The sequence below is a fragment of the Castanea sativa genome, chromosome 2 (genome assembly GCF_040712315.1).
Source record: "Castanea sativa cultivar Marrone di Chiusa Pesio chromosome 2, ASM4071231v1".
NCBI lineage: Eukaryota > Viridiplantae > Streptophyta > Magnoliopsida > Fagales > Fagaceae > Castanea > Castanea sativa.
Window position 1 is genome coordinate 52,585,770 of NC_134014.1, and position 14,852 is coordinate 52,600,621.

Here is a 14,852-nt window from a genome sequence, read left to right on the forward strand (position 1 = left end):
CTCCTTTCATGTCACAGTTTCAATTCTAGTTATCTTGTCCAGCATTTGTTTATGATGGTGTGCATGAAATTGATATGAAAAATTCATGGCTATAAATTAGATTGTTTTCCTTAGTAGATATGATGGACTTGAATGCAATTTTCAAGGTTTCAAGTTATTTTCATGGTAACTTGCTTTTATTATATCAATGGGATATGTCCGGACATAAGGAGGTATGATCATGTGACTTGATTGAATTTCACTACAAGTTGATAGCAACCAGTTATTGGATAAGCAAGAGAGGTAAGATTGAAGGTCAAGTCTCAAGAGACGTGAAAGAAAAAAGAAATTTCCCATTTCTGGTTATGGTTATGGTTTTTTTTGTCAAATCATTTGGGTTGGTTCTACCCTTCTACTTCTAACATCAAGACATCCTTTATCATTCACCTATCTTCAAATTCGGATTGAGATCATAATGAAAAATTATTAAATTGTTACTGTACGACATACGGCAAGAAGCCCACCTCTATTGGGCCCATAATAAGGAAGGCCCATGAATGGTACCACACTTGGGCCTATCTCGCGTGGTTAGCCCATGAATGGACCAAAAGCATTAGCCCATTGTTTGTGATCCTGGTGTCCAGAGATACTCTTCGGGGACCTCATGATCGACCAGTGCGCTGATGATGTTTGGCTATACCTCGGCAAACTGAGTGCCTTGGGAGATTGCGCCGCTGACCAAGTTTCGGTGGCCATCACTAGTCCCATTGCACTAACCCGCATTCCCAATGAATATTCTTTGTCAGGAATAATTAACTTAGACCCTACCCACACGAGTAAAATCAGAAATTAATCATAAATTTCACTGCTAAACTCAAGCTATAAATAGTAGAAGGTACAATGAGAGTGGTTGGACATTTGGGTGCGAGATTGAGAGAATAACCGAGCATGCAATGGAGTTGAGAGAGGGAAGAGAAGTAGGTTATGAGTGCATTCTATCCTTAAGCCTGTCTAGGAACTACCCTTAGTAGGATACCCAATACCTACTGTACAAATAAATTGTGAGCCAAAACGTTAGATCCAGTAGGGCAAGGTGTTTTGGGTATGGACAGTAACATTTTTAAAAGATAATAGTAATTGTTATATTTTTAAGAATTATTAAATTCGTTAAAGAAAAATGGCAATATAGCTCAACTTCTATAATCTATAACTCAGACTAACTAAAGGAATAATCTTTTTTTTCAAACTCTCTACTAACTAATTAAAGGAACAATTTTTTTTTTTTTTACAACACAAGTTACCAAAAAAGTTAAATAATAAGCACTTAGCAATGAAGTATCCATGTATGAACAAAGGAGAATGCTTCCGTAGTTCTAGCACCGCAATAACAAAACAATTCAAATAAAGTAGATAGTCTATGTAGGGATGGCAATGAGGCGGGGCAGGGACAAAGACCCCAATAAAGTAGATAGTCTATCAATCTATGTTTCCACCTTTCCACTAGGGAAGCAAAAAACAAAAAATGGAAATAAAAAATGGACATTCAATCATCCATTGCTTGCACCAACATCAATGTCATTGCTTGCACTACCATCGTCAACTTCTGTATTTTTTTCATTGAAAGTTCCAAAATACTCACCACCTAGCAAATCAAAATAATAATAATACTAATAATAAATAAATAAATAGAATAAAATAAAATAAAAGGAAGAAGAAGAAGAAGATTGCAAATAAGAAATGTTACTTTTTTTCATTACTTATAAGGAAACATAAAAGTTGTAGATTAAAACCTTCTCTTGCATTCCTCGTAGTGGCTTCTTCCTCCAGCTCATTTTCATCACTATTATATGCCTCCCTTCGAGCAGCCCTGTCAAGAACATCAAGGAAACTTTCTTTTTGTAGAGGAAATTATCTCTCATTTTCTGTTATCCACTCATCAGTCATCATCTGAAGGCATATCATCAAAACAAATTTCCATAGGTTGACTTGTATTTTCTCTTCTTTCTTTCAATTTTAAGTTTTGCACGACAAACAACTTGTCATTCAACTTTTTCTGGCGTAAATAATTTCTTCTTTTTGAGTATACCTAAAGACATTCAAAAGTTTTTATAACTAAAACCTCTTGAAATAACTAACAAAATTTGTATAAGAAACAACTTATCAATTTATTTTAATATAAAAAATAACTTACCATCTCGAATGCACCCTTATTCTTTTCACAATCTGAAGAGCTACATGTTAAGCTTAAAATTCTAATAGCAAACCTCATCAACTCCTGACACTCATCTCCATATGCACTCCACCAGTCAGCTGCACTTATTAACCTAAGGCTTAGTGAAATAAGGGTTACAAATTTAGGAATTCTTAAAAAAACAAATGAAATTTCAAATGAGATAGCAAATTTAGAAACCTGGAGTTTTGCTCCGTCTAGCTGAGATTGCAAACTCTATACCAAACAGGCCTTTTGCATCCTTGAATGATTCAAATTGCAAATCTACTTTGGCTTTCTCTTTAGTATCAGCTATCATTCTAAAGAGACAAGAGTATAGCCCCAATTTAATGTCGACATCCGGATTAAAATCATCACTATAGTGGTAGTGAGGATTCAAATAGTATGCTGCAGCATGCAAGTGGCTGTGAAACTGGTGTTGCCATCTTTGATCAATAATATCCCATACAAGTTGGTATCTATAATACATAAAAAGTCATATATGTCACTATTATTATACTGCAAATAAAAAAACTATAACATTCTTGAAATTTTTGAATTATTGAAATTACTTCCTTTTTTTTTTTTTTTTCCTTGATCCATAGCTTTACGGAGGAATCCCATTGAAGGTGATGTATAGGAGTCTACCAGTCGAAACACCTTTAAAATGGGTATTGCAGCCCTTAGACAATAAGCAACATGCGGCCAAAAATCTCGACTATCCAAAACTATTGCTTCAATTCTTTTTCCGTCTATTGAGGCAGCAGACCTACTCAACTTCCATTTGTCAGATGAGAACATTGTTATCAATGCCCCTTTTAGTTCATGAAGGCATGCCAATGTCAAATATGTAGTAGCAAATCGAGTTGCAGCTGGTCTAATCAACTCCTTCCCATTAGTGAAATGCCTCAAACAAGTTAAGAAGGGATGTCCTAGAATGCATGTATGTAGTAATTTTCTTACACTCTGCAATTGTCAGTGTCACTTGATGATCTCTGAGCTTGTTTTGAAAATCTTCAAGAATCAATTCCAAGCAATGGGCGGTAGAAAGAGTCCAAAACAATCTTTTATCTTTTCCTCTTTTCCGTTAGCATTTTTTGTCAATTCATAGTTGGTTGTATGATCAGTGACTAATTGTACAACATTTTCCTCCCCAACCTTCTCTACAACCTCATCTAACACCTCAAAAATCTTCTCAGCTGTTTTAGAAATTCCTGTAATGTCTAGGTAATATAAGAAAATAGTTCCTTCAGGGCTATTCACTAAAAGTTTGCATATAGATTGCCCTTTTATATTTGTCCAATCAACACACATAATTGAGCAACCAGTTTTCCCTATGTTTTTGAAGCATATCCAATGTCTTATCCACTTCCTTCCTCAACAATTTTCCTCTGATTTCATGATAAGGTGGTGGCTCAAATTCATCACCAATTATAACACGATAATTTGCAATCATTTCAAGCATCCGCCCAAATTCAGGATTATTTACACAATTCAAGGGAATACCACTAGCATAAAAGAACTTTGCTATTTGCTGACTAAGTTTTTCATGTTCTTCTGTTCTAAATATTTGATTCTTGGTTGTTTGTTTTGATTTTCTTTCAAAACTAGCCATAGTGCCCTTCCCTTTCGATTTTTTTTATACCTTGAACTACATCAGCTTCATCCAAATCCGCCACTCTCTTCTTTTTCTTCTCTGACTCTTTAGGAGAAGATTCAACTTTAGCACAAATTCCAGTTGAAAGATGAAGCCTATGCATACTCTTAGAATGAACTTCCCCACAGGCCACAACTACTCCTACACTGAATCCTCCTTAAAGCACTATTTAAGATTTCAATTAAATGTTCCCTATCAAAGTAGCTACTGAAAAGAAAAAACACCCAAAAAAGAAAAAATGCAAAGCACCCACTTAAATATTCCGTCATGGAAATAAAAAGAACTGCATAAATTTTTTTTATAAAAAAATCTGCACAAGAATAGTTATTCAGGGGTTAAAAAGCAGCACAAGAAGCATATGAGTATATGACCATGGAGAAGAAAAGAGAAAAAAAAAAAAAAAACCATGCAAGATGCAACACACACACACACATATATATATATATACACATGGGTCATGAGTGAACCAACTTACAGTAAAGTTGTAAAGAAAGAAATGGAAGTGAAGGAAGAAGAAGAAAAATGCTAAAATGCAAAACTGAACCTCTAACTTTCTTCAGATTTTATTTCAATCCTTTAATTTTGCTTTTATTCATTTCAGTTCTCTAAATTTCAAATTTATTCAATTAAGGTCTTTCCGTAAACTTTTGTTAAAAATTTTTGAAAATAAAACTATGGAAAATATTTTTCAATCATTAATTGAATTTTTTTAATTTAAAAATTTTGAAGAAAAATTTATAAAATTGAAAAATTAACCATAACATATAACAAAAGTTGATGGAAAAGCCTTAATTGAATAAACTTGAAAGTTAGAGAACTGAAATGAATAAAAGTAAAATTAGAGGACTGAAATGAAATCTAAAGAAACTTAAAGGGTCAATTTTGTATTTTGCCTAAAAGAAAACATACCCAGCACTTTTGAAGCATAAAGATTGAAGAGGAAAGCTGGCTGGCCCCCTCCCCCCCCCACCCCCCCCCAAATATTTTTTTGAAAAATTTAAATAGTATAAGATGACTCATATTTTAGAGTTTGAGTGTGAAATTGTTATAGTTGGTCCCCTCAAATTTTTTGATAGGTCCAAATAGCTCATAAGAAACTAATTACCTAACCCTTTCTTTGGGCCCGTGGCCCCTCCATAGTGCAAATACAACAATATCATAATTCAATAATTCATAACCAAAAAAATCTCGTAGAAAAAAAAAATTCCCTTACAGGAGTCACAATAATTTATGACTTTTTTTAATTGATTTATAAATTATGGGAAAGTCAATTACAATATTTAAATTTTTTTTCAAAAGATAAAATGCAAAATTCTTTTAGAAGACAAAATTGATGATGTAACATTGCCAACTCTTAATATTAATATCTCAATTTTTCAAAATCCTCAAACAAAGTTTTGAAAACTTCATTAGTGTGATTTTCAATTGCATCCAAAAGTATGGGTTTATCATATTGGTGAGTTGGTCAACGTGATAAAATCAATATATTAATTTCAATTACTTAAAATCTGGAGATCTAAAGTCCTCTTTCTTTTCTTTTCTTTTTTCTTATTCTTCGAAAATGTTAGAGTATTATATTGTAAGGTTCATATTATTTCATTCTTGACTTAAATAGGTAGATAATAAAGTGCAATTGTTTTGTCTACCATGGTTTTTTTTTTTAATAAACCATGTCACTTGAAATTTTTTTGGTTCATGCTCTAGCCCCCTAGGTTCAAATCTTGGTTCTGTCCCTAGAGGAAAGGGAGATTCAGATGATTCAGATCGGCATTTTCTACTCTTTGAGGCTCTCTGGCTCTTTTCTCTGCTCTCTAGACTAGAGTTCTAGGGTTCTTAACCTTGTGTATCTATAGCATGAAACAAACACAAACTGATAAAAGTCCCAAAAGCCCTTGAGAGCAGGATGTTTGTTAGATTTACGATCCCACGGTCCTACTGTGCAAATTGCAATGCGATCCTACATTCAAAATCTGGGGTTGAGTTTTGGTGAAGTCAAAATTTTCAAAAGTGGTAACGTTTGAACTTTCCACAAGCGCCGAAGTAAGTAATATCATCTTAGCTTTGCAACTCAAACCGAACAAACAATCTGTGTGTTTTTCTGGGCACAGTAACTGAGCTAGCTTTATCTTGCATCATCCACTAACCCTTCATGCGTATCACAGTACTTTCTTCTCTATTCAGCGACTTCACTTGTGGTGGATATGCATGGTTTATGGTTATTTTGAAACTAGCTACTCATATTATATAACTGTAGACAGTTGACAGTTAGGAATACTGCTATATATATGTGCCATCTGCTAAGTTGCCACCTATCTCCTCCAACAATATTCATAAGATTCTTTGAGAGGGTTTTGGGACATGGTGTCTCCTTCTACATGTATAATTTCAGCTCTATGCATTACTCAACAGTGTCTTAATGAAAATTAATTACACTAATAATATACAGAGCGCAAAACTTTACACAAATAATACTTCTACATACCGTTGACCCAAATTTTGCCTCAGGACGTTATTCTAAACTCAATGGCAAATAGTTCATTTCCCTTAGAAGCATCAACTTATCATAAGACGGAGACATCAATCAGTTTTTTAATTTAGGTATTGATTAAACTTCAAATCTCTTATTCATTTATCAGAGAGTTTATCAGTTAAGCTAAAACCTACCATCAAAATTAGCTTCAAAGTAAAGGATGTACAGATTTCCTTCAAACCAATTGAAAGTGTTTCATAAGACTATTAATCTATATTAAATCACACAAATTCATTATTAATTTAATGATTTAAATAAACTGCCTAAAATAACTTGTGAATGCTTGTTTGAGGTGTTAAGTAGTAGGTTAGACAATGTTAATTTCCTCCAAACCAACTCAATGGTAAACTTTGTGTATAAATAAATTTTTTTTTTTTTTGAGAGAAACTTTGTGCATAAATAAATAATGAGTTATGTTAATGGATGCGCTTAAGACAATTATTAATAAACTATAATAAGGAAGTTTTGACACCACTTTCATAAAAAAAAATATAAAAAACGGACAACAACATTTATTATTTTATCATTCTTTCAATAAAATGTTTTTAAAAATAGCTTCTAAACCAATGCCCTTAAGGCATTGACTAACATTTCCCATAAATAATATCAATCCGCTAATATAACCCTAAATAAGTCATTTAAAAAGAAAAAGAAAAAGAAAAAAACAACACTCTTTAGACTATTAAGTACGTACTAACAACATCACCATACACCATTGGTGTATTGATCACTCCACAAGTATAAGTGCTTGTAAGGTGTGGGGGGTAAGAGCAGAGTTTAAGCTTCTAGGGGGAAATTTTACACACATATACAATTAAATTATATTAAAGTAAAATTTTTATCTTGCATCCAAAAAGTACGTACTAAACGCCATTCAAATTCTATTTTTTCCTTTTCTCAACATTACATTTTCTTTTTTCAAAAAAATTATCAACCCAAAAACAATCCTGCCAATCATCATTGATAAAATCGTCAATCAATCACTACCATCAAGCTTCATCGCAAAAATCATGCAAAACTAGGCGGCTAAATCATCCTTGTTGTCTCTTTTGGGCGGCCGTGTTACGGACTATTGTCTCTTTTGTGTTATGCATTTTTTTTCCACCCTTAAGACATTCTCTCTTTTTTTTAGGCCATTAACTTTTTTAAATTGTTCTTCCAAAATATTTTTACAACAAATTCTAAGTACTTCTTGTTTTAACTAGTACTAGTTGGCAGAAAAGTAATTAATTTCTGTAGTTAATTCAAATTAGATTTAATAACAATTAATCTCTTAAGATTTGTTGTGAAAATATTGTGAATGTAACAGTATTTCTTTATAAAAATTGTCATGTTAAATACGACTCCTTAAAGATAAAACTTAGTGAAACAAACCTCAAAGAAAAATACAAGAGCTAAATTTTTTATTATAAAACACCAATGTTGTAAATAGTTATTAATAAGTAAAAAAATGATGTCAGTGACATTCTTAGATGAAAATCAAGTAAAAATTTGTCATAACAACAATATCAAATATGTTGCCTCTTTGGCATTAGAAGGGGATATAAATAGTTTTCTCAAAAAAAAGAAAAAAAGAAGGGGATATAAATATTATCTAAAAAATCTGAATAGAAGGTATTCATTCCTATTGAACTCAAAGATTCATATCTATTATATTTATATTATTAAAATTGTAAATCCAATTAAACATAAAAATAAAATTCGCCAAAACACAAATTCCAATTTTTATTATTGTTGTAAGTAGTCTATGGCTCATGTACCTACCAAAATAATCATTGTTAATAACTTACTTATTAAAAAAAAAGGCTATAATTATTATAAATCTTACTATAAAAAACTCATAAACTAAGAGTTTGAATTAATCTATAAATAGTGTTAGGGTATTACAAATTTTACTACATTAGCTTAAAAATTGATTTGTCACTATCACAAAGAGGCAATTCAAATATTTAATTATGAGGAGGTTGAAGCCTACTAATTACATTCATTGTCACATTAATTTGTAAGTGCAATAAAATTTATAGTACTTTTAGCATTTAAAAAACTTATGGTACTTTTAGCATTTTTTTAAAAATATTTTTAATAGTAATATCCCTAATATCACTCATGAATGTTCTAAAGATTAAATCATACTTGACCGAAGCTAAAATTTTACCCCACAAAGATTATTGCATTTCTCTCAGAAAGGTATATGGTAAATATATCTATATTTTTGTTACATTTTTTTAAAAGATAAATGTAATATACCCGTATTATACACATACTTTTCTTTTTTCCATTTCTGTATTTTTATGCCAAACTTTTCAAATGTATTTTCTTCAAAATTTCAAATTATATCCGTATACTTACCGTATTAAACGTTTTTTACTAACTATGCTTGGTAGGTTCCCCGTGATTCACAATTTCATTACCATCCGAGGACACTTGAGCTTGTGGTATGTACCTCACGTATCATTTTTCAACCATTTATATATGAGGTCTCTATAATTATTAATCATCTTAATATTTAATAAAGAAATAATATAATTTAATAATAAATTTGTCAAAATAACATTAATTTAATAGAAAATTATTAACATGTGTCTATTTTAAGATATGAAATTATTGACATGCCTTAAAATTATTTAATATAGTACATTACTCTTGTAAACAAAAGCACAAGACAAAATGCAAAATTGACAACATATATCCATTTTAAGACACATATTAGTATCATGTCTTCTCCAATGCTCAAAAGCATCAAAGAAAAGTCAAACCCTACATATATTTTCAAACAAATTTCTTTGTACATTGCATGATTTACGATTGGTTAATATTGTAAAAGAGTTCTAGCTTAGAGTAAGTCCACTTATTTGTTGCCTTGATATTGTTCCCTTGCTACTTAAAAAAAAAAAAAAAGATGTTCCCTTTAGTGTGGTTGTTCTTACTATCTGTGATCTTTCTCGAGGAATTATTAGATACTTTCGGAGTATAATGATGTGGTGCTCCTTGTTCTCATATTCAACGTAAATCTCACTAATTAAATTTATTGTATTGTAAGATGAAGGAACACCTCATCACCGTTAATCTGAGAGTATTTATTAATCATTTTCAATTTGTCTTACACACATTCTCACGTATGAGCAAACTCACATACACTTTAAAAGAATACCGGTTGGAATTAAATGTTGAACTAGTCGCTAACTAGAATTCGAAAATGGTGGGTGAATTTTCTCTCCAAGTGTTAAAATTCATACTCTTTCTCTTTCTTACTGCAAAATGAAATTTTAGGGTCTATTTGGTAGGTGGATTTTTGTTTTTGTTTTCAAAATAGTATGAAAAAAATTTTCAAAAAATTGAAATTGAAAATAGTTTTCATATAATAATTTTTACTTTATCTATGTTTGACTCCTATTTTTAAGAATAATTTTCAAAATACTAAAAAAAAAAAAATTTGGGAGACCATTTCTATTTTTGAGATTTCTTTAAAAACCTTTTTTTAAAAAGTAATGGGTAGATTACTTTTTTTTGGGATAATGATAAGGTAATAAAACTCATGTACTTTTTAAAAATTATTATTATAATAATGATAATTTTCAAATTTAAAGTATGAAATTTTTTTTGTGATAAAGATAAACTCCTTAATTTAAGAGATAAAAGAATTTGGACAAATCTGTGGGGTCCACTATTTTGAGTGTTTTCAATTTATTTACAACTATGTCATTAAAAACATTTTTTGTATCTTGAAAATGTCCCCTAAGTTGTTTTCAAAATCCTATTTTGAATAAAAAAAATAGGATACAGTTTTTTAAAAACTATATTTAGAGAATATCAGCCAAACAATAAATTCAAGTGTGAGAATCACCATTTATGAATTGCAAAACAAAAAACTATATTTAAATATCCTTGCCAATCAGCCTTTAAATTCAACAATTCCATCTTTTAAAACAAAATAACAGAATCAGGAACAGGAAATCCACGTTTCTCTTGGATATGGCCAAAATAATAGTACTAATAATAATACCAAGAAAAGATAAATCTTATCAAAGTTGTTAGAATATCATTTCATAAGTTATTTTCACTCGAAATCTATAGTCTATCTAGAAATAGATTAACTCCCAACTATTTATCTCTTGCAGACCATCACTTTTATTTTATTATATTTAATTTCTCTTCCAGACCATCACTTTTATTTTATTATATTTAATTTTTTATGGAAGAGACTATCACTTTTATAATCATGTTATCTTTTCAGAATTTTATTTTAAAATTAAAAGAATCTCTTATCACAATAGTAATCATCTTAAAATTTTAAAAATCTCTTATCACAATTTTAATCATCATAACGAAATCAACACAAAAAAAAAAAAAAAAAAACTCTAGGAGCCGTTTGATAACTTCGTTCTAGTAACATTATTTGTATTTTTTAGAAAAACATATGAGTGAAAAAGTATGAAAATGCGTGTAATATTATTTAAAAATTAAAAACATATATTTAAACATATGTACCAAACGGCCCCAATCGTCATAACAACCAATGTTCAAGATACTCATTTACTAAAAGTAGTATAAATTGTTGTGCTAAAAAAACACAAAAGAACTAAACTAGAGATTCATATTCCTTGATTATAATTATCACAAAAAAAGTGCATGTATATGTATGTATGTGTGTGTCTATATATATATCTAAGTTTTTTTTATAGGATCACATATAAGTTTAGGTTATAAAAAACTTAAAAGAAGTTTTTCTTTTTTTTTTAAGATTAAAAAAGGAGCAATACTTGATGAGTTCATGGGGTCTATGTCCTGCATTAAACCCAATCTCTATTTGGGTTAGGTACAAACTTGAAAGTGGAAACCCCAAGTAGAGAAAAAGATGGTAATATTTTTTTTAGGAAGAAAAGATGGTAAAATTTAAATGTATTGGACGGATGTATGCCTGTCTGTTTCGGTTTGAAAGTTGCTTATTTTCAGTGACTTATATGGATAATGCAATATAAAAAGATAAAAATGAACTTTTTTTTAACTACCATTTAAATTATTTTTAAAAAATACAATAGATAATTTAAGTAAAAAAGTTTGCCTTTTTAATTTGATACCAAAGTAACCAAACTCACAAGCTCCCCCCAAACAAGCACAAACGCGTTAAAATTAAAACGAAAAAAAAGAAAAAAAGAGAGAGAGAAGAGAAAACAAAAAAAAGGAGAAGGCGTTTGTTGGCGAAAGATTGGTTCGCTCAACGAACGCTTCAACGGCATTAATTCCCGGCCATTAAGGGTTTGTTTGTTTTTTTTGTTTTCCTTGTTTTTGTTTTTTTTCTCTCTCTCAGTTTCTGTTGCTGTTTCTGTTTCTGTTTCTGTCTCTGTCTCTGTGTCTGTGTCTGTGTCTGTGTCTTTGATCTCTCTCTAGGTTCTTCAACCCAAAAAAAAAAAGAAAAGAAAGAAAGAAAGAAATCCCACATTCCTTTTCTCTAGGGTTTGGTCTTAGATTACACAAGCTTCATTGTAGTTTTTTTTTTTTTTTTTTTCACAAATTCTATTTTTTTTTTTACATTTCTAAAATAGTTTTTTTTTTTTTTTTGGAAAAAAAAATTCTGGGTTTTCTTTATTTTTCCATACAGATATGTGACTGAACAAGGAGGAGGAGGAGGAGGAGAGGTTGAAGTTTGAAGGTGGGTTTGTGTGATTAGGACCTCAGGTGAAAGATCTGGGGCTCGAATTTAATTACAGTTTCAGCAGTAATTTGTAACAATAATAAAGAATAATTAGAGAACAAAAAAAAAAAAAAATATGAGCGCTTCGAGGTTTATTAAATGTGTGACGGTGGGTGATGGAGCTGTGGGTAAAACTTGCTTGTTGATTTCCTATACCAGCAACACTTTCCCTACGGTTAGTCCTTTACTTTCTAAATTTTCTGCCTTTTTTTATTTTGTGTGTTTCATTTTGTGATTGATAATGTTTTCTTTTCTGGATTTTGTTTACCATTCTGGAAAATGTGATCAGAGACGAATTTTGATTGGTTTATTTTTTGAAAATTTGGTTCAAAATGAGAGCTTGGGGTTTGTGTATTATGAATCTTCAGCTGAATTAGGTGATGGCATTGAAAAGATTGGCATGTTTGTTGTCTGATTTTTGTGATAATAAATGCTGGAATCATTTGTGTTTTTTTTCGAGGTTAAATTGCTCAAAGATGGTTGTTTTTTTTTGTTTTGTATGGCTTGTGAGTTTGAAGGGTTAATGAATGTTTTTCAAAATTCGGCTTACATGGTTTTTGATCTGGGTTTAGAATTTATGTTGATGTCATGGTTAATTTATCGTGGTGGATTAATAATGGGAAGCAAGATGATCTGTCTGGTTTTTATGATTAAGAACATTTGGAATCTATGTATCCATTTCAAATGATGCAAATAAGAAGATTTTTAAATTTTGATATTTTTTTTTCTTGGTTTAGTGTTCTCCTGCCAAACAAACTGAAGGACATCTGCGATCCAATTTTGATGAATGCTGATGTTGTTTTCTTGCGCATGTTAAAAGTTCTTTAAGATGATTGTATGGAATGTGGTGCCCATAATCATTTTCTTCTTGCATTTTGTGCGGAACAGGATTATGTGCCAACTGTTTTCGACAACTTCAGCGCTAATGTGGTTGTCAATGGGAGCACTGTTAACCTGGGTTTGTGGGATACTGCTGGTAGGTTATCAGAGTCACCTGTTTTCTTTCTATAAGTAGCTCTATCATAGATCTTTTTTTTTGTTTTCTTTTGTCCTTATTTTTACTGGGTCTGAATTTATTATTTCAGGACAAGAGGACTATAACAGATTACGACCTTTGAGTTATCGTGGAGCAGATGTTTTCATACTGGCGTTCTCTCTCATAAGCAAGGCCAGTTATGAAAATGTTTCCAAGAAGGTGAGGATTTTGTTGGACTACATGATATGCTGGCTCTTCTTTTTTCAAGGAAAGAAATGCCACTTCCAATGTATAATTTATAATTTGTTGAGGAACTGTGCATATTTGCCCTTTCTTGCAGTGGATTCCAGAGTTGAAGCATTATGCACCTGGTGTTCCTATAGTTCTTGTTGGAACAAAGCTTGGTAAGATTTTTCCTTCATCTAATTTGATTGATATAACCATATTAAGCCAATGAGCTCTAGCTCAAATGGCACTTGCTTTTTCCATAATAACAGGATGGTATTGATGGGTGAGGTTCATGGGTTCAAGACCCACTGTGTGTGTGTAACTTACCAATAAATAAATAAATAATTGATTTAACTATCTCAACTGCTGTACCCTGCTCATGCAATCGCTTCATAAGATATTTGTTTACTTATTTGTCAGTTTTTAGTTTAACTCACCGCTGTTGTTAACCATTGCTGGTGTGATTTTGATCTATTATAAACCTAAGTAGGACTGTTAGTAGTTTTAGTGATTAGGTATGCATTTTTTTTAATAAATGATTAATGGGTTATTCCATGATGGGATTTAGCTATGGTATAAAATTGCTAATCTTATTGTACTTGTTTGATCATTTAACAATGCCTTGAAATTTTAATAATGCTTTTTACAATTGAGAATATTTCCTTACTGTTTTGTAACTTCTTATGAGCAGATCTTCGGGATGATAAGCAGTTCTTTATTGACCATCCTGGTGCTGTGCCAATTACTACTGCTCAAGTAAAGACTATTACTTCATATCTTCTGACAGATTGCTCAATTGTTGTCTTCAGTTCATTTCCACAAAATTCTGTTCTTTTTTGTTTCTAAATTGTTAAAATCATTTCTCTACTTCAAGGGAGAGGAGCTGAGGAAGCTGATTGGTGCACCTGCTTATATTGAGTGCAGTTCAAAAACACAGCAGGCATATTTTTATTTTTTTTTAACAATTTGATGTTCTTTGTATGGTGTCAAAGGCCTTTATTCATTTGTGGACTTGTTACTGCAGAATGTGAAGGGAGTCTTTGATGCCGCCATAAGAGTTGTTCTTCAGCCACCCAAGCAGAAGAAAAAGAAAAACAAAGCACAGAAGGCTTGCGCTATCTTGTGATTGAATAGTTGTAAAGAGATAAACAGCTATCTGTTTTACCTTTCTCCTCCCTCTCTGTTTCTCTTCCCTTTGCTCTTGAAGAAGCTGCGGGCCCTGAGATATTTAACAAACAATACTTGGATCTCTGGAATTATCAGGTGGCTTGGTGTTGCTCCCTTGGAATTGTTTTGAGCTCTAATTGTTGAATCGCATTACATGGTTGCCCACCTTTACTTAATTACCGGTTTTGATTTGTTTTATGTATTAATAGACTGGATTGCCCCAGTTAGGAAAACAACCTTGCTTTGCATGAGCACAGTTATATTTATTAATTAGTATTTTGCCTAAATGCCTTCTATACGTGTGATTCATGCAGCCCGTGTATCATGTTTAACGACATTCTAGTTTCTGGTGCAAATTATGGATTTCCTAAAATTATTCAGTTATCTGTGATGTGATCATTTTTGTCAAGCCTT

The 14,852-nt window shown here is 31.3% G+C and overlaps 1 protein-coding gene across 1 annotated transcript; it reads left to right on the top strand.

The window, feature by feature from the left end:
* Positions 1–11,436: 11,436 nt before the first annotated feature.
* LOC142625928 (rac-like GTP-binding protein ARAC1) lies at positions 11,437–14,725 on the top strand. The gene is made up of 8 exons (XM_075799683.1): positions 11,437–11,631; positions 11,975–12,242; positions 12,956–13,043; positions 13,153–13,262; positions 13,384–13,447; positions 13,963–14,027; positions 14,146–14,211; positions 14,296–14,725. The coding sequence occupies exons 2-8, from the start codon at positions 12,144–12,146 to the stop codon at positions 14,395–14,397; spliced, it is 594 nt and encodes a 197-aa protein (XP_075655798.1). The 5' UTR covers positions 11,437–11,631; positions 11,975–12,143; the 3' UTR covers positions 14,398–14,725.
* Positions 14,726–14,852: the final 127 nt, after the last annotated feature.